The 20,756-nt window shown below is 39.8% G+C and overlaps 1 protein-coding gene across 2 annotated transcripts in view; it reads left to right on the top strand.

The window, feature by feature from the left end:
* The window catches only part of gnas (GNAS complex locus), a 365,649-nt gene that overhangs the window by 124,774 nt on the left and 220,119 nt on the right, over positions 1-20,756 (top strand). Inside the window, exons 1-4 of one of the 2 annotated variants that reach the window (XM_080205085.1) lie at positions 10,111-10,364; positions 11,404-11,476; positions 13,602-13,656; positions 14,584-14,703. In XM_080205085.1, the coding sequence (XP_080061211.1) occupies positions 10,220-10,364; positions 11,404-11,476; positions 13,602-13,656; positions 14,584-14,703 (393 nt within the window). In that variant the 5' untranslated portion in view covers positions 10,111-10,219. Of the gene's footprint in view, positions 1-10,110; positions 10,365-11,403; positions 11,477-13,601; positions 13,657-14,583; positions 14,704-20,756 lie in introns of those variants that run through there. The other variant, XM_080205084.1, reaches the window with a different exon arrangement.

The following is a 20,756-nucleotide window of genomic DNA, read 5'->3' as shown; positions in this document are numbered from 1 at the left end:
ATAAAAAAATCAAGGCCTATGCCTTTCAGTATTGGTAAAGTATGTTTATCATGTCTGTTTTGTATATTACTTTAGTAATTTATTATATTACTGTGTTGACAAGCCACATTCAAGTTTTGAGTGCACTGAGGTGTGGTGCAAGTCAAAAAGTGCAGTCTTGGTTCTACATACGAGTAAGAAATTCCACATGCGACCTATTAAGTAAAATGTAAGAATACATTTTCCTTGCCCTGGGTGCAAGGAAAGGAAAAAAGAAATCAGTTGTATCAGGATTCAGTCTATATTGCAATGCCTTAGATTTCCCTGTGACACAAAATTTTATGTGGGTGATTTTCCAGCTACCCATTTTTCTGAGGATTGTTGGGTACCCTGGCAAAGGGCAACTGAAGCATCTGCTGTTTTAACATGCTGGGAGGATTGAATTTAGACTAAAGTGGAGGCAAAAATCTAATTGCAATTCCTACCCCACTTTGTCCCCTTCTGAGGCAATCTTCAGGTTGCTGCTTTTCAGTGGCTCTGTAAGTGACTTGTAAATAGCCTCCAGATGTGCTGATAGTTCCTTTTTAGTCACAAGTATGGGTCATATTATTGTGTTTGGGTTGATTGAATAAACCATCTCAAAATTTCTTATTGACATATATTTAACATATATTAAACTAGCCAAAAGTTATTAGTAGCTATTTTTGCATTCCTTTGTTTATTTCAATTTTTACCAGTAAGTCTGCCTTTTAGGCCCATAAATTTAAATTCCGAGTGACTCTGTTGGATATTGTCACACATTCCTTGTTATTGATGATCATTCTGGTTTTAGATTGTGGCCAGACCTAATGTAGGCAATTCTGAAACATTAACACAACTTATTTGTTTAAACTGCTCTATCTTTGTGTATGTGCAGTTGTAATGGGCTTGATGAGTGGAATGGCCTTTTAGTGTTACGTTTGGAGTTAATATATTGCAGGGGATTAGTTTAGAATACACTTTTGCTTTCCTTTCTTTGTAATTAATAATATTCTTTCCAGCGATGCGCAAGAGGACTCTGAACCTAGATATAGGCATTTGTGTTAGTAACAAGACACTTGAAACCTAAGTAAATAACTGACTTGAAAGCTTAGTTTCTTATATAAAGTACAATATTGTCATTAATTTTGGTGGTTCAGTTAACTGTAACATAATGAGATAGAGTCTAAAGTCTGTATAAAATGACGGTGCACAATAGTAATTATTCTCACTTGAGGTCCAGTAATTGTCCAAGTTGAGTATTTGCTGGGTGTTGAAAGCTGACTGACGCCATTAAACGTAGGCTATACAAGTTCCAACTTTAATAAAAGAATAAAGAGCCGCTGGATAGAAATAAATACTGACAAGTATGATACCAGACCCAAGACGGTACAATTATCAGGAAATACTGGATAGGTTGGGGCTCTTAATAAGACTTTTTTTTAATGATGAAGGGGATTGAAGGGTAGAAATAGAGAACACGTTTCCACTTGTGGGGAAGACAAAATATAAGAGAGTCACCATTAAATGTAGCAAGGGATTTGGGGGAAACCTCTTTACCCAGAAACTAGCGAGAATGTGAAGCTTACTACCATGTCAAATGGATGAGATAATTTAGCAGACGCATTTAGTGGGAAGCTGGACAAGTACATGAGGGAGAAAGGAATACAAAGCAATATTTCTGTCTTGCAATTAAACGAACTTGTGGGGCCAAATGGTCTGTTTCTGTGCTGAAAAATTCTAGATGATCTGAAAAGACATTGAATTCTCATTTGCATCCTTATAAATGTCATGTATGTCTCCTGTATTAATTGCAGCAGTTTATCTTTAGAAATCTATTTCCCCAAAATATATTTTTAAAATTCCAAAATGTAAGAGCACTGGAGTGCATTATATTTAGTGGCAGTTTGCTCAGTTTGTTACCAATTTTCTCAATCACTGTTTACTGTTTCAATTTAGCATACAACAAATATTTTACCAATAAGGTGCATGTATGTACTTACCTTTGGCTTGAGATGTATTCAGTTTACCTACATTGAATACAGATGAATATACATTTGGAGTTCCAACAGATGAAAATGCAAAATACAATTAATATTGGGTTGAAATATTGTGATTTCTTTCAACTGTTGGAATGATAGTATTATTTATATTTGACAACAGATTGACACATCAGTTAGAAAATAAAGTGAAAACCTCTTGACTAGATACCAGCATACATTCTAATGCACACACTGAACTAATTCAGTCTGATAGTGTAATTGGATGTTTGGGAAATTGTGTTGGCCAAAAACACATTTTTCAAACAATGTGAACAACTTTTTAGTTGTGTTGTATAGTACTAAAAAGTTCAGTTGGCCATAGCATTTCTTTCAAGAATCCTAATAAAAAACTTCTTGTTTTACTAATTAATGTCAAAGCTGAATTCCCAAAAAGAAAATTGATAATGGTATCTGATCGATGCTTTGGGGAGTTATTTGATAGTAATTTTAACAGGAAACAGCTTATCCAATCAAACCTTTGAGGGAATTATATTACTTTGTCCTTTTTAATTAAAAAGTATTTGTCTTGCAATATTTAATTCTGTTTACTATTCAATGTGAAAATTCTGCCTGAAAGTTTATAATCCAAACAGAATTTCTTGACTAAAGCAATTTTCTATTTCAAGTAAGTGTTATGTTCATTTTTTTCATCAATAATTATTCAGTGTAACTGAGTGAGGTCATCCATTGCATTCATGAGTTCATCATTGATGTTGGGATTTTCTAGCTCACATCATTTACAAATGTACAGTTATGTGTCATGTCATTGTACACATTCAAACACATAGAATATGTATTATATGTGATGTTTTTACAGTCTTGAATACGGCTGCTGGTTGACCAATGTAAAGAGGCTAAAGTCACTAGTTTGGCAAGGAATCTACCAACATTGAGTATTTGATACACTGAAGATGGAAAGAGAAGTTGGTGATTGAGCAGAAATAATTTGTATGTGTCTTTAATGTAATACAATGTCCAAGGCACTTCACATAAGCATTATTAAACAAACAGAACCACATAGAGATATTAGGTCAGATCACCAAGAGAGGTTTTAAGCAGTTTCTTAAGGGAGGCAGACAGGGTTTCCAGAGCTTTGTGAACTGACGGCCACAAATATTGGATCAATTAAAGTTAGGGAAGCACAAAAGATCAGGAAGTTTTTGGGCTGCTGGAAATAGAGTCATAGAGCTTTACAGCAAGGAAACAGGCCCTTCGGCCCAATTTGTCCATGCTGCCCAGTTTTTACCATTAAGCTTGTCCCAATTCCCTGCTTTTAAAGGGATAGGGAGGGCAAGAGCATAAAGAGATTTGAAAACATGGGTGAGAATTTTTAAATCAAAATGTTGCTTGACTGGGAACCAATGTAGCTCAGACAACACAGGAGTGATAGGGGAACAGGACTTGGTGTAAGTTAAGACACGGCAGCAAAGTTTTGGATGACCTCAAGTTTACTAAAGGTGGAATGTGGGAGATCTGCCAGGAATATTGGAATGGCCTAGTTTAAGCAGGAGATGAGCTGAGAATGGAGCAAGGTCAGGTGATGTTATGGGGGCTTTAGTGACGGGACGAATATAAGATCAGAAGCTCATCTCAGTACCAAAAGTAACAGCTAGGTTGCGAACAGACTGACTCAATCTCAGATTGTTATCAGGGAGCAAGATGGAGTTGCTAGCCAAGAAAATTAAGTTTGGAGCAGGGATGAAAAACGATTACTTCAGTTTCCAAATAGTTAAATAGAGGAAATCTCTGCTCATCAGGTACTGTCTGATAATTTAGCAATAGTGGAGGAGTCAATAGTGGAGGAGTCAAGAGAGATGGTGGTGAGGTAGAGCTAGGTCTTTGTGAAAGCTCATACTGTGCCTCTGGATGATGTCACCAAAGGACAGTATCTAAATGAGAAACGGAAGGAGTTTTAAGGTAGATCCATGGGGGACACCAGAGATCAGGAAGAGAAAATATTGCAAGTGGTTCTATAGTTACAGTCAGATAAATAAGGATGGAACCAGGCAAGAGAAGTTCCACTCAGCAGACGGGAGGCATTGGAGGAGGATGGTGTGGTCAACTGTCAGTAGCTACAGATAGTTCAAGTTTATAGTCACAGTTTACAAGGGTGATAATGACGGGGCAGCCTCGACAGGCTGAATGTCCGACTGTTTCTACATGTTTGTATGTTCACATAGGCTGTCATTTGTGACTCTGAGAACTGTTTCTGTACTATGACAGGAGTGGAAACCTGACTGGCAAATAATGTCAACCCGAGGTTTTGAATGGATTATGAATGAAGGTACTCTGTTGAGCTCAGGAGTAAAGTTGCATCCTGCTAGACTGCACACCCTTTCTAAGATTTATTTTCCCCAGCAGCTGCACTGTAATTTGCTGGAAGTGCTGATGATGGTGCTGTGAGGGCAACGAGGCATCTAGAATCTTAGTGAATGACAGGACCAACAGTATCTCCTCAACCAATGAGCTTTAAGCATTGAGAACAAATCAAAGGAACGACAGTCATGTCAGTTAAAGAAACAGAAATAGGAGAAAAAAAAGGATCTAGATAGCAGAGACAAATAAAAGTAAATGGATTAAAAAATGGAAATTGTTAATCTCTAAAAATAATTTGCTGTAAGAATGAAACTCTAAAGCAAAATACTGCAGATATTGAAAATCTGAAATAAAAACAGAAAATGCTGGATGTAGGTCTGGCAGCACCTGTGGAAAGAGAAACAGAATTAATGTTTTGAGTCCATATAACTCTTTAAAACTGAAGGGGGCAGAAATGTAATGGATAATATAGTTGGAGAAGGTGGAGCAGAATAGAAGGTTGTTTAAATTGTTCCTCTTCTGGAGCAATTGATTGGCTTTGTGTAAACAATTATCATTTTTTAAAAGGGTACATTGTGCTGTTAATTAACAGTAATCAGTTAGACTACAGCCTGATGGTTATGTGCACGAGTCCTAAAGTTTGGTAGGGATTCTCCTAATCTTAATATAGTTTCTACATATAATGGGTAATACATTCTATGACACAGAAGAAGTATTAAGTTAAAAATCTCTGTTTCTTTAAAATAATTGAGGCTAAGGCTTAGATGCTATTTGTGCAAGGCAGCAACAGAATAGTGTAAATTGACCAGCAAACTCTGGAGATGCACATCTCGTAGAATATTTTTTCATCTCCTGAATGCGTTGGCCAATTTGTAGATTAATAATGGCATGCATTAATAACATGTGCTATGTTTCTAGAAATATTTGGCTTAACATGTAGATTCATTCTTAGTTTATATTGAATTAGTTGATCACATTCAGGAGAGTAATTTGGGATTCTACAGTTGACCCTGAGAGGTTGTCAAAATAAATCAGGATTTCTACATCTTATCAGTATTCCGTGATCTGGGTGAGGAGAGACTTGGACTCAGATGTGGCACTCATGCTTCAATAGCCTTTCAAGGTTTAGAAATAAAGAATGGCCACATGGCGAGGTACCAGTGGATTCTGGAAATTTACCTCTGTACAAGTCAGCCTCTACACGATGCTAGGTGATACAATTATTTTTTGAAATTACAAACAATTAATTACTATCCTGCTGCTTTTATGCAGATTCAGAAAAGGATTTTTATATGATGTATTAAAAAATACTAATGTTTGTATGGAATGTACCACTGAGTTTGACTGGTGACTCAGTAGACCATAGAGTCTAGTTCTGAGCTATAAAGTGAGATAGGTCACAAGTTCAAACCTGAACGTATGCTTCCTTAACTAGTCTATTGGCGCACTATAATAGTGAGAGACTGGGAGCAGTGTAGGGGGTGGTGGTGCAGAGAGGAAAAAAAAATCAGTGAAAGGTCCTGTACTTTTAGAACTGTCCAGTGGTGATTATTTAAAAATGTGCATATTGGGTGATACTAATTCCTTGCCTAAAGTCACACAAAATTGCCACTTTATTGAGAAAATAAAAGACTAGACGCTCAGAGAACCATATTCCAACCAGCAACTTTAATAGTTGCATATCATGACAACTAGTTTCATGCACAAACTGCAGTGTTAAACTTAGAGTAACAAGTCCTTAAGTTACATTATGTTACTGCATCCCAGCCTAAAGAGAAGGGAAAAAAACATTTAAATTTGGTTATCTGTGGGTCCTGTTGCAGTTACAAACATTCCAATACGTCTCCAACTCTCTTAGCTCCTATGTTAGTAGTTCAAGTCAAGGGGCGGAATTTTTTTTCCTAGAAAAGTGGCCAACAACCTTGAGGATACTACTATAATATTATTATCATAATGACTGATTCTTTCTCATCAATACCCACCATCTTGGAACAAACAAATTCATCATGTAGCATTCTGAACAAATTGTTATTTAATTTTTTCTATATGGCATTGTTTGAAATAAAATGTTGGCTAATTTTGTTTTCCCCTGTCGGTCCTTAGTTCAACTTCTAATGTCAGTCTGTGATTTTCTGTGTAAAAATAATACAAAATGTACTATGAATCTATGCAATTGTGCAAATAAATTGAATAAAACAACTTGTTTTCAAACACAGATTGGGGGGAACCTTTGCGGCTATTAACACAAGCACTTTGTATTTTAAAAATTAGTACACAGTGTCAGCTGTGAAAAGAACATTGCAACAAGTCAGTTGAAAATATGACTGATCATGCAAGTTTGCAAACACACAAAAAAAACCATAGTTTACAGGAATGTAAACCATGTAAACCTTAGCATCAAAATTAGTTGAGTTAGAATCGCTCATCTGAAGCATTTGAATCTATGAATTAGGAGTAGGCCATTTGGCACTTTCAGCCTGCTCTCCCATTCAATAAGATCATAGCTCATCTCATTGTAGCCGAAACGCCACCTTCCTGTACACCCTTTGACTCCCTTGACTAACAAGAGTCTATCTCTGCCTTGAAATATTCAATTACCCTGCCTCCACTTCTCTCTGGAGACTCATTACTCCCAGAGAAAAAAATTCTCATCATCTCCATCTTAAATGGGAGACTCATTTTTAAACTGTTTCTCCTACTTCTAGTCTCTCCCATAAGGGAACATCTTTTCGGTATTCACTTGTCAAGTCCTCTCAGGATCTCACATGTTTCAATAAACTCCAATTGATATAGGTTCAGCCTGTCCAACCGTTTCTCATTAGATAACTGCTCTGGCGGCACAGTGATAGTGATTCGCACTGCTGACTCAACAGCAGTCCCGGGTTTGAATCCTGGCTTGGGTCACTGTCTGTTTGGAGTTTGCACGTTCTCCCCATGTCTGCATAGGCTTCCTCTGGGTTCCTTCCAAAGATGTGCAGGTTAAGTGGATTGGCCATGCTAAATTGCCCCTTAGTGTCGGGGGGCTAGCTAGGGTAAATGCATGAGGTTATAGGTATAAGGCCTGGGTGGGATTGTGGTCGGTGCAGACTTGATGCGCTGAATGGCTATAGGACTCCATGATTCTATCCCAGGAATTACTTGAGTGAACCTTCTCTGAACTACTTCCAATGCAATTATGTCCTTTCTTAAATTAGGGGATCAAAATTGTACACAGTATTCTAGATGTGGTCTCACCAATGCCCAGTACAACTAGTAAAACATCCCCACTTTTATTTTCCATTCCCCTTGCAATTAACAACAGTATTCCATTTGCCTTCTTAATCACTTGTTGTACCTGCATCTAGCTTTGTGATTTATGTACCAGGACACCTAGATCTCCTTGCATCTGAGTTCTGTAGTCACTCTCCATTTAAAACATGTTGCTTTACTATTCTTCCTCCTAAAATGGACAGATTCACATTTTCTCACATTCTCTATCTGCCAAATTTGTAGCCATTCATTTAACCTATCTTTATCCCTTTACAGTCTCCTTATGTTGACTTTAGAATTTAATTTCTTACCAGCCTCAGTGTCATTAACAAATTTAGCAACAATACATTTTGTCATCCAAGTCATTGATATAGATTGTAAATAGTTGAGGCTCCAGTCCTGATCCCTGTTGCATTCCCACTTGTTACATCTTGCCAACCTGAAAATGACCTATTCATGCCTATTGTTTCTTGTTAGCAACCAATCCTCTATTAATGCCAATGTTACACCCCCCCCCAAACTCTTATTTTATGTGGTAACTTTTGCTGTGGCACCTTGTCAAAAGGACAAGGAAGTCTAAATACAGCTATAGTTTCACCCTTTATCTACATTGTTTGCTATTTCTGCAAATAACTCTGTTAGTCAAAAACAATTTCCCTTTTCATGTTGACTGGTCTGATTGCATTGAGATTTTCCAAGTGCCCTGCTATAACCTCCAAATATTGGTTTCCAGCATTTTCCCTCTGTCAAATATTAAACTAACTGCCTGTAGATTCCTGCTTTCTGCCTCCTTTTTTGGATAGAGGATTTACATTTGCTATTTTCCAATCTGATCTGATTTAACAAGATAAGTTAAATCTAACTAAGAAGTTATTTCCCAGTGGAATGCAAGGTCGAATAAAGAATGCACAAAGTGCAAAGTATATTAATTTTCCCTAAATGTGCATACTATCTGTATTGGCGCCCTTCTCTGAATCTTTTAAAGAGAGCGCCTTGGCATGTAGTGCAGTGACGCTATGTTATCATGTGAGAGTGGAGGTACCCATGGTACAGTTTGCTGTTTGCCCCACCCGTTTCTGTGTCTCTTACTCTGGTTCTTTCCGCTTCTCTACATATTCAGCAGCAGGCAGGGCTGCCCGATGTAAAAATATAAATATTATATATAGAAATATTCAACAATAACAAACCTTCACATACCTGGGGACAAGGAGAGGAGACGCCTATCCTCTATCCAGAAGAATTGGGGCTCGTGTTTATCACAAACCCGGCTGCCAGCAAAACAAAAAGGGGAGGATTTACACCCGGGAAAGAGCTTATTCACCCGGGGAGGAAGAAAAAAAATGAAGAAAACCACCAGTGGTGGGGGAAAATAAAAACAGAAGTTTTACACGCTGGGAAGACAAACCGAAAGGAAACCTAATCTTACCCCTGGGGAGGAGAAAATCATATCTTATTCTGTGGGGAGGGAAGAGGAAGGGGAAAAAAAAACCCTAATCCACCCTCGGGGAGGAAATAAGAAGAATTCAGCAAGAGAAAATTTACATCGTGGCAAATTAGGAGGAAGATATCAACGGAGGGAAGAAAAACAGGGAGCGAGGAATTATCACAGAGTATAGAACCGTCGCCACCTTACCTCCATTTCTTACCTTCGCAATATCGTTTCTGGGGAAAAAAAGGGAACACCGACAAAAAAAAAATCCAGAGTGACTGAGGGAGAAAGAAGGAGCCGAGGGGGATTTTATTTTTTAAAAAAGCAGGCCCCAGCACCAGGCCGGGGAGCAGGAGCCAGTGCTGCGGCCGCGGGCCTCCTCTCCATTTCCCCATTCCCGATCTATGCCCATCTCTCAGCCACATAGGAAGACCCTTCCCAGCCGAGCCCACCCTGTGCCCGGGAGCCCCACCTCAGCCGCCAGCTCCTCCCTCAACAACAGCAGAAAGAAGGCGGAGAGCGGGCGGGCGGCCGGCCGCCTGCAGGCGGGGAGTTGCCAGTGAAGCGGGCGGAGGGGCCGGGCGCTGCTGCTGCGGCTGCTGGTGGTGGGAGCGGCGGGGCAGAGGGGGGTAAAAAGGCCCCTCTTCATCCTGACTGGATCTTGGAGTGGGAATTATTCGATAATTTACGTCGAGTCCGGACTGGGTTACCCCTTTTTCCCCCTCTCCCGTTCCTACCTTCATCTTTATTATTTGGGCGGCGATTAGAGGGAGAGAGAGAGAGGGAAGGGGTGGGAGGGGGAACAGGCCGGGGCTCCGGGGCCTTACGTTTGCACTCGGCGGCTTTGAAGAGGGGGGGGCCCGGGTGGGGGGGGGGAGCTGAAGGAGGAGGAAGGGGGGGGGCCGACAGCGGGCGAGCGGGTGCTCGTCCTCTTTTCTCTCTGTCGACGCGGTTGGTCCGGGGCCTGGCGGCTGAGGGAGGGGGGAGCCCGGCACTCGCTCTCCCTCCCTCTGCCCCCCTCGCCCCCCCCCCCCGCCGCCGCCGCCCCATTTACCACCCGTAAACCCCACCACCGCTTCTCTCTCCCCCCCCCCCCACCCCCGGCTCCCTTGTGTGTTATCTCCGGCTCTGAAGGGTGGCTGTGCAGCGGGGGCCCGGCGGTTGTTGCTGGCCGCTCATCTCTCGGATGACCATGGGGTGCTTGGGGAACAGCAAGACCGAGGATCAGAGGAACGAGGAGAAGGCGCAGCGCGAAGCCAACAAGAAGATCGAGAAGCAGCTGCAGAAGGACAAGCAGATCTACCGGGCTACACACCGGCTACTGCTGCTGGGTATGTGCCGGGCCTAGGGTGTAGGAAAGAGGGAGATCTGGAGCCCCCGGGGGGGGGGTAGGCTGGGTTGGAGAGGCCACCACCACACAACCCCAACCCCCCCCTTAAAAAAAAGTCTGTAGAAACATCTAGAAGCCACAGCACTGACAGACCATGGTGGGGAAATGGCTTCTGATCTTTTGGGGGGGGGGGGGGATGGTGGTGTTGTAGGGAGAAGAGGGCCTTGAGTGGGGTGTGAATCTAATGGTTTATTTGTGTGTGGGCGGGTGCGGGGTTTGGAAGTGTATTCCCCTCCCCTCCCCTCCTCTCTCCTCTCTCCTCTCTCCCTACCTCACTTTGTTTTGCAATGAAACAAATCTTTAATTCAAGCCCTTGGAGAAAGGTGGAGATTTTTAAAAATTGTTGCAGGTCCTTAGCTTCAAGACTGAAAAAAATACAACATGGAGGTTTGCTGCTGTCGTCGTTGGAGGGTTTTTTTGTTACTGCTTGTGTGGCTCTTCAAATTCTGGATGTTTCTTTCCTAAAACTGTAGATTTGTTGCGTTGTTTGTCTTTGAGATGTGTGTGTTGGTTTTTGAATGGGGTTTTTGAAGTGGAAGGCCTGTTGTTAACAGCATAAATATGGAGGCTAGTTGCTCCTGGAAATGGATTTTATGGGCCCAAGTATTAAACAGAGGTAATACATATTACGAATTGTTCGTGAGAGGCTGGAAATGTTAGGCTTGTTGGTGAAGTTTATATATTTTTGAGGTCTTTGTCTTTGTAATTATTTAAAATGGTGCAAATCTAGGGAGACGATTCATTATTTTGTTGACTGCTGCACAAATTACAGGGATTGAAAACAGCAAGGATCCTGTACTTAATTTTATATTTAAAAGAAATAGAGAAATAGGATGGATTGATTGGAGTGTTATTTTTAAATATCGCATTTAAATATGAAATATAAAACAACAACAAAGCTTGTCACTGCGGGTCAAATGATGAGAAATATGTTTCGAATTCAGAATTATTTTCTTTAAAATCGCATTTCTTCATTGCAGGAGCTGGTGAATCCGGTAAAAGCACTATCGTCAAGCAGATGCGAATTTTACACGTCAATGGATTTCATGCCGAGTAAGTGGCTATATTGTTTTTCAGGTTTCCTGTGAAGCCAGCGCAGTTTCCTTATTTCATATCGGTGTGGCTGAGCTGGGGTTTGCCTTTATTGTGTATTTCTATTCATTTTTTCCTGTTGGTTCTGGTTTCTCTGTTGCAGTCTCCCTCCTCCTCCCATGGCCCCATTTCTTTCCTCCAATATGGCTGCCTGCATTATAACCTATTTAAATAGATTTATTTGTAACATAAATGTGTCCTGTTTTGCACGCCCCTGTCTTTGTAAACTACGATTATATGTCCTGCTTTTAAGCTTACCTGCTGGAACGCTTGTACTTATGCAGTGGCAGCTTGCATATAAACGACAGTTTGAATTCATTTCTAAAAGCTAGCATTGGGAGCAGGCAGTTTGCACAATAAAATTCTCTCCCTAGATTATATTTAATTGGATAGTGAGTTGCATTGTTTATAAACATATACACACAATGTTGTGTGTGTGTATGTAACATACATCAAGAATTACAGGCAAAGTATTTGCCTTATAAGACTGCTGCATTCAAAAATAAAATTTTGAATCTGTGGGTGGCACGGTAGCACAGGCGTTAGCACTGCTGCTTTACAGCTCCGGGGACCTGGGTTCGATTCCCGGCCTGGGTCACTGTCTGTGTGGAGTTTGCACATTCTCCTCGTGTCTGTGTGGGTTTCCTCTGGGTGCTCCAGTTTCCCCCCACAGTCCAAAGATGTGTGGGTTAGGTTGATTGGCCATGCTAAAATTGCCTCTTAATGTCCAGGGATGTATAGGTTAGAGGGATTAGTGGGTAAAATATGTAGGGATATGGTGGTAGGGTTTGGGTGGGATTGTGTTCGGTGCAGACTCGATGAGCCAAAGGGCCTCTTCCTGCACTATAGGGTTCTATGATTCTATGAAAACTTAATAGGTACAATGGCCCTGACTCCTACAAAAGCTAGGCTGGACCACAAGTAGATTTGCTAGCTAAGGGTCCAATATTTTTGAAAAAGCTCTTGTTCCTTCCCACTTTTTAAAGCTGTTTCCTGCAGGGGATGATGGAATTGTAGAGATTGAAGTGGAGATCCATGAAGAAGTTGCATTCCTTAAAAATTATGTCTTTGGCCAAACTGTTGATCATCCACACTCGTAGCTCCTTATGTGACTTGGTTTTTCTTTGTAATGCTTCTATGAAGCAGTTTGGGATGTTTTACGTTAAAGATGCTATTTAAATACAAATTCTTAAGTTTGAAGGTTTACACTAATTTTGTTTCATTGTAACTTGTAAATTTGCCACTGCAACATTGAATCAGATCTTTTTTAAAATTCATTTATGGTGTTTGAGTGTTGCTGGCTAGACCATATTGAAAATTGTCACCTTCGAGTTTTGTGGCCATTTATAAATATATTTGAACAATTTTGTTGATTCTCGGTTGTGTTAGTAGAAAGTGGACCAATTAAAAATCTGCTTGTGCTTTTTATTTTTACTGGTCCTGACCAGCTTAAGTGAGGATTCTTTGAAGCCTGGGTGGCTCTCTTGGGAAAAGCAAGTGGATTAACAAAGCAAAATTTCTTCAAAAGGAAATGGGTTAAACAGTGAGAAATGTGCTCTCAACAGCAATATATTGGTGTTGCCTTTTATACTGTATTTAAACTGCAGTTATTGTCAGACATTCATAGCTGTTATGTTGGTTTCAGCAGATAGATTTGCACTGCCGTTTTCTGCTCAGAGAAAAGTTATATTATTTTGTCATACTCTTATGCACAGATCCTTACTTCCAGTGGTTTAAGTTTACACATTTACAGAGTACTTTGATGCTTAATTAAACTCAATTTGACACTGCATTGAGATTGTATGTTGTACAGAATAAAACCGGTGGTTGAGACTACCCTCTTCTCACTAAGAAATAATGACATTTCCATCTGAGTTATGCTGCAACTTTAATATGGATGTGAGGTAGAAATTCTTAGTCTTTTTCTGTAGATTCGTGTCTTTTAAGAAATTGGTTATGTTTTCTTTGTGAAAATGCTTGTAAAAATAGAAACTGTGTATAAGCGCCTAAGCCTTTTAACTGTCAGTTATAACCGCTATTGAAGTTTTGATTTTTAAAAGAATAATTCAACCTTTCTCTTTATTAGTGAGAAAAAACGGAAAATTCAAGATATTAAAAATAATATTAAAGAAGCTATAGAGGTAAGCTCTTCTCCTTTCTACCACCTTGTTTATGCATGCTTAGCATTTAACTTTTGCGCAAAATAGTTTGGTATAAGCTGTAATTGTTAACATTTGTTTTCCTTTTTTTAGATAATAAAATATACTTATGTGGAAAAAATTAAATCCAGCTGTTACCGTAAAATGCTTATCTGGTTATTTGTGTTTAATACTTCAGAAATCCAGTGCACAAGTGTATCCGAATATATAAAGCCCATAATGATGTAATGTTTTCCACTATTACAACTGATCAAATAAGAATTGGTTTGAGTGACTCACAACCTGCCTCCTCTACTTCTTTCAGTCATAACTATTGAAGCATTGCTCACTTATTGAATGACGAATGTTTGATTGTAGAGCAAGAAGGCCGAGAATATTGTGACTTTTGCATCTGCCATATGAGTGCTGCGATACTGCTGAAATTGTTGTGCTCAGTGCCATTACCTTTAGAGCTTGAGTTATAGACATTCCTCTGATAACCCACTATCCTAGAACAAATCTCACACATGTCCCAGATTTGTATTACCAATGTATGCTATTGTCAATTTGAATTGGCAGAGATTGTATTATAGTTGGACTTAGTGGTCCTCAGCTAAGAAGTAGGAGGAAGAAAATTAATCCTGTTTCCTGCTTGTGATTGCTATCCTTGATCCATTTTGGAAAAATACAAATGTGGTCCTTTTTGAAATGAGACAGCATCAGCCAAGGCAGCAATGACTTGTTGAATAGCCAGCTGATTATGCCTGAGTCATTCTTGGATACATAACGTTAACACTGGTGAGGCTAGAGAACAGATTAGGATGTGACTGGAAATCCAGAATAGGTTGGAGATGGATAGGGGGAGTGGAGAAGAAGGGGACAATACTGTAAGTGTTTGACTCCCAATTGTTCTTCTCATTTTTGTTGTAGACGATAGTGGGTGCAATGAATACATTGGTACCACCAGTCCCATTAGCCAATCCAGAGAACCAGTTTCGATTGGAGTACATTCTAAACTTAGCAAATCAGAAGAACTTCGAATTTACACAGGTAAGTGGCTTATCAAGCCCTGCAGTAAATGGCAGTGGTGTGAAAAGCAGATTTATTTTTGAATTTTAATGAGCTAAAGTCAAATTTCCTGAGTTTTAGGGTTTGGCAAAGTCACGGTGATTCTTGTTTTGTTTTTCTGGACTGAGAGCTTGTTTTGGGTGTAGTTGCTCCCCATGCCACCCTGACCTTGCTCTTAAACCTTGATTAAATGAATGAGGGAAAAATGATGCTTTTTTATAAATACCATCTGGAATTTTGGAGCTAAAAGGGGAATCATTTCCTGTTAAATTTAGAATTCCTATTCCTGAAGAATGATTTTTAAGAGTGCTATTGGATAAAATAGTGGACCTATGAATGACTTTAACTTGCTTTGGCTTTGTAACGTAATAAGTTTTGTAAACTCTTGGAGAGCTTTCCTACGTGTTTTCTGAATACAAAGCTGAATTAGCAAAAACTTAATACTAAGCTATTTGTCTAACAATCATATTAGTTGTCCAACAACTATACTAGTATGTGTTTTTGTGACTGCATCAGAACTCTCAAAGCTTAATAAGGAGACATTTAGAGGGAAATGAAATGAAGCCTGTTTTCCAGAATAAAATCTGTTTGCCTGGACTCATTAATCCACAGATGCATAGAAAAGTGTGAAATGAATTTCTACACTTGATGCACTGAGGATGAGCTTACTCATCTTGATGTTAGCCAGTTCTGTTGCTTTTTCTGATCTGCAGCCTGACATTATCTTCATACATGCTCTTCTGTCTGAAATTGCATGCCTACATTAATCTTTAGATATGGGGATGAAAAACAACCAAATTTCAATGTGAAGTTGCCTCAAAATGGATTGTGACATGTTCAAGTTCGACTCTCTTGTATACCTTTCTCAAAATTAAAGTACTTTTTAAAAATGCTGTGATCTGACATTTGCCAGCTTCGTTTGTATTTTTTCAGCAGTATATTAAAGACTGATGGAATTAACATTTTTTTTAACAGAGTCCATTCTTTTGATGCTAAGTGGATTTTTATTATTCATGGGATATGGGTGTCTCTGGCTAGACCAGCATTTATTGACCATCCCTAATTACCCTTGAAAAGGTGGTAGTGAACTGCCTTCTTGAACTTGTGCTGTCTGTATGATGAAGATATCCCCAAAGTGCTATTAGGCAGGGAATTCCAGGATTTTGACCCAACGATAGTGAGGGAGTGGCAATTTCTTTCCAAGTCAGGATGGTGCATTGCTTGGAAGGGAGCTTCAAGATGCTGGTGTTTCCATGTGTTTACTGCCCTTATCCTTTTGGATGGTAATAGTTATAGGTTTGGAAGGTGCTGTCTAGGGAGCTTTGAATGCCTGCTGTGCATCTTGTAGATTGTTCATATTGCTGCACTACATTCATGGTGCAAGGAGTTGAATCTTTGTGGATGAGGTGCCAGTCAAGTAGGCTGCTTTGTCCTGGAAACCTTTTGTGTTGTTGAAAATGCAGTCATTTAAGCAAGTGCAGAATATTCCATCACACTCCTGACTTGTGCCTTGTAGATGGTGGACAGGCTTTGGGGAGGAAGGAGGTGAGTTTATTCACCACAGATTTCCCAGCCTCTGCTCAGCTTTTGTAGCCACAGTATTTGTATTGTTAGTCCAAATCAGTTTCTGGCCACAGATAACCCAGTAGGATGTTGATAATGGGAAACTTCAGGGATGGGCCATTGAATGTTAATTGCTAATTTTATTTGCAGGAATGCACATCTCTGTTCTCTTGGATCATAACATAAAAGAATGAGCCATTTGGCCCATTGAGTTAGCCTTGCCATTCAGTAAGTTCATGACCAATTTAATTGTGGGTCAACTCCACCTTCGTGCCTCTTCAAATCACACACACACACACATCTCTTTCTCTTTCTCTCTCTCTCTCTCTCTCTCTCTCCCTCCCCCCCGCCCCCAATAATTCTTGGCTCCTATATTAAGCAAGAATCTACCTATCTAATTCAGCCTTGAATATATTCAGAGTCCAGTCTCCACTGGCCTCTGGAACAAAATACCAAAGGCTGCCAACCCTTAGAGATTAAATTCTTCCTTATCTGTCTTAAATGGGAGACCCCTTATTTTTAAGTTGTGATTTTTAATTCTAGTTTCCCCTACGAGCGGAAATACTCCCTCAGCATCCATATTATCAAGCCGCCTTGGGATCTAATGTTTCATTAAGATTGCCACTCTTTCTTCTAAACTTCAGTGAGTGCGCTCTCAATCTATTCAGCCTTTTCTCGTAAATCAACTTGGCCATCCAAGGGATAGACCTAGTGAACTTTCTCTGAACTGCCTCAAATGCAGTGTTCCCCTTTAAGTAAGGGGACCAAAACAATATCCAGCACTTCCTACTTTGACTCCAACCCCTTACAATAAAGGCCAACATTCCATTTTCCTTTCTAATTACTTGCTGTACTTGCATGCTAACTCTGTGATTATGTTAAAGGACGCCCAGATATCTCTGTACTGCAGCATGTACCACTTAATTTAAATAATATGCTGCTTTTCTATTCTTCCTGCCTAATTGGACAACCTCATGCTTTTTCTCATTATACTTGTTCTGCAAAATATTTGTTCACTTAAGACCTCCTCACAACTTGGTTTCATACTGACCTTTCTCTGTCCACACGTATACTGAGTTTGACAAGCATTTTCTGTTCTTACTTGCTTTCCCACCTGTTTTTATATCATCTGCAAATTTGGTGACAATACATTCAGTCTCTCCTGGTCTTTTATCCAAATCATTGATATATTAGTTACAGTGAAAAATACCCCATTTATACTGACTGTTGGTAAGCCAATTCTCAGTCCATGTTAATATATCACCTCCAACACATGAGCTCTTGTGCTGGCCTATTCTGTGGATCTTATTGAATGCCTTTTGGACCTTTGAAGCTGATAGTCCAAAGGAAAACAGTAGTCCTGTCAGGTGGAGAACTTTTAACTATGTTTCCACTTATTGGGTGATGATCAAGATAATACATTTTATTTCATAACTTGAAATAAAATTCATAATGATTTTGGGGGCGCAAATGTAAATCGTTTAGGAGTGGCCCACTTCAAGTCTGTTACTGCCAGAATTTACTCTCTGGCATTCATCTTGCATCTCACTGGAGGATGGATATTTGTGTGTGTAAAATCAACACAATGTGCTCTAATGCTTTTTTTTAAAAGCTAGTGAGAATGGAATGCTTTGCAGTATAGACGATTTTGTTGGAGTGTGTAACAGCAGCTACTTTTTTGTTTGAAATAGTTATGATTTGAATTGTGCATAAGGTAATTTACATTGGTTCTGCGTCCAGTTTAATTTTGTACCGTGGTGTTGATTTGTTGTAATATGGATGAATTTTCATATTTGAATGCACAATTCAGCAATGTGAAATTGAATTGAAATACTAAATTATAATTTGCATTTTGGAGTAGGATGTCGTGTGAATCGTACTATTTTAGAGCATTGACTGTGATTGAGTACACATCTGTTTTGTTTTGTTGTATTTGCCCTTAATTTGTTGTCATGGTAAAGTTGTGCAAAATTGAGCTAGACCTTTCACAGTGAAAAGTTCTATGCCAAACATTTTGCTCTGAGTATTTTGTCAATTTTCTGCCCAGTAATATTTTTTTGAGTTCTTTTGCCATTCAACAATTGACATCCAGTCAAATGGTGCAATGAGTGCTGCATACTGGTAACCTCGCTTCAACCAGAGCAGAGGGACCTTCTTGCTGGCAGAAAACCTAAATATGGTGGATCTTTGCTGGGCTGCTGATATGTTATCTACAATTTCTCTTGGTATGGACATAAGTTTTTGTTTTTCGGATTAGTTATCCAATAGGTGCAGAGAAAACTATGCCTGCCCTACCAATTATAAAGTTTCTGTATTCAATTTGAGCAATCTTATGCAGTTTGTATGGATGCATCACGTACTATGATCTTAGCTCAACTTGACCACTTTGTTTATACTCAGCTGGTAGAGAAATTGGAAATAAATTGATTTGATGTGTAATATCCTTTTGGAATGGGAATTGTGTACTGCCTATCTTGATTGGACCAATAGGGCCAACTAGGGTCACCAGAGAGAAATCAGCATCACATTCAAATACAGGAGGGAGGAACCCAATGAAACAGTGAACCCATCTAGTTTTCTAATGTCCTCTTTAAGGAAGGAAATATGCCACACTAACTGGGTCTGGCTTGCATGTAACTCGACCCCACATCAGTGCCCTTGACTCTCATCTGCCCTCTGAAATGGCCTATCAAACCACATGATTTCAAGGGCATTAAGGATGAGAAACAAATGCCGCTTTTGTCAGCGACACCTACAGCCCATGAATTAACCTACTGTTAGACTTTTAAATTAAATCACAATAATTACAGTGTTGGCAGTGTTGAAGAGCAGAAGGATGTTGGGGTCCGGGTCCACAGGACTCTTAAATCGGCCTCGCAGGTGGAGAATGTGGTCAAGAAAGCGTATGGTGTACTGGCCTTCATTAATCGAGGGATTGAGTTTAGGAGTCGGGAGGTAATGCTGCAACTTTATAAGACCCTTGTCAGGCCCCACTTTGGAGTGCTGTGCGCAGTTCTGGTCGCCTCACTATAGGAAGGACGTAGAAGCTATTGAAAGGGTACAGAGGAGATTTACAAGGATGTTGCCTGGATTGGGAGGCATGCCTTATGAAGATAGGTTGAGGGAGCTGGGACTCTTCTCCCTGGAGAGACGAAGGTTGAGAGGCGACCTGATAGAGGTTTATAAAATGTTGGGAGGAATAAATAGGGTGGATTCTCAGAGGCTATTTCCCCGGGTTGAAATGGTCGCTACGAGACCATTTAAGGTGCAGGGAAGCAAGTACAGAGGTGATGTTAGGGGTAAGTTTTTCACTCAGGTTGGTGAGTGAATGGAATTGGCTGCTGTCAGTGGTGGTGGAGGCGAACTCGCTGGGGTCTTTTAAAAGACTTCTGGATGAGTATATGGGAATTAATGGGATTGGGGGTTATAGATAGGCCTGTGGATTGGTAGGTATTGATGTGATCGGCGCAACTTGTGGGCCGAAGGGCCTGTTTGTGCTGTAGTGTTCTATGTTCTAATTACATAAAAAGAAAAGCAAGATTTCATAGTTTTGACTGAAGGGCCTTAAGCATACTGGTGCGTATTGCAAGATCCTCTTTATAGGACCACCCAGGTTCTTGTATGGACAAGAACGTGGATAAAAGGCAGCCAGTAGAGTAACCCATGGACCTGTGACTGGAGCTACAGGAATTAGAGCATGTTGCTGGAGCGTTGTAGAATACAGTAAAAGTTGAGGATAAATTAAAAATTAACCAATTTTCATGTATCACTAATTTGTCCTAACCTTAGTTTCCTGATGTGTTGGAGGTGTGGTATGGTTGTTTGGCTGAGATATGTGCCAAGACGGAAAGATGTTCCATTTTCCAACCTTAACATTCTTTGTTTGTAATTCTGCCCCACCCCCACCAAGGAAAAGTTCCAAATTATTGAGGATTCTGAAGAACAGAAGTAATGCAACTAATGTATTTTCCTTTAGGCTTTAAAAATTCTCTCTTCAGATACTAAATGAAATAAGCCACGGGAGCATGTATCAATTTCTTGTTCAGATTTGTAACTGCAGTCCGGTCAAGTTACAATCTGTCTTTCAAAGCAATTCACATCTATTGAAAAGTACAGCTTTTTTCAAGATTTCATTCTACTTTAAGGGTCATTTTCTTTGTATCATCTTCATATCATTAAGCTCAAATGCATTTTGGATCTTTGAAATCTTGTAATTGGTTTAGAAATGTTTTTGTTGTTCATGGAGTATGCAACAACTTGGTAGTTTTTGTTACAACTGTTTTGTTTTTGGATTTAGTCCAAGCAGTAAAGCACTGTCAGTGTTGCTTAGTGATGCCAGCAGCGCGGGTTCAATTCCCATACCGGCTGAAGTTAATTGTGAAGGCTCGTCTTCTTGACCTTGCCCCTCACCTCAGGTCAAACACCACAGGTCACCTGGGACAATGGAAACTTTAGCTTTGCTACATGTAATA

This window comes from Carcharhinus amblyrhynchos, chromosome 16, assembly GCF_965287045.1.
Source record: "Carcharhinus amblyrhynchos chromosome 16, sCarAmb.v2.hapA, whole genome shotgun sequence".
Lineage (NCBI taxonomy): Eukaryota > Metazoa > Chordata > Chondrichthyes > Carcharhiniformes > Carcharhinidae > Carcharhinus > Carcharhinus amblyrhynchos.
This window is presented reverse-complemented; position numbering and strand designations above follow the sequence as displayed.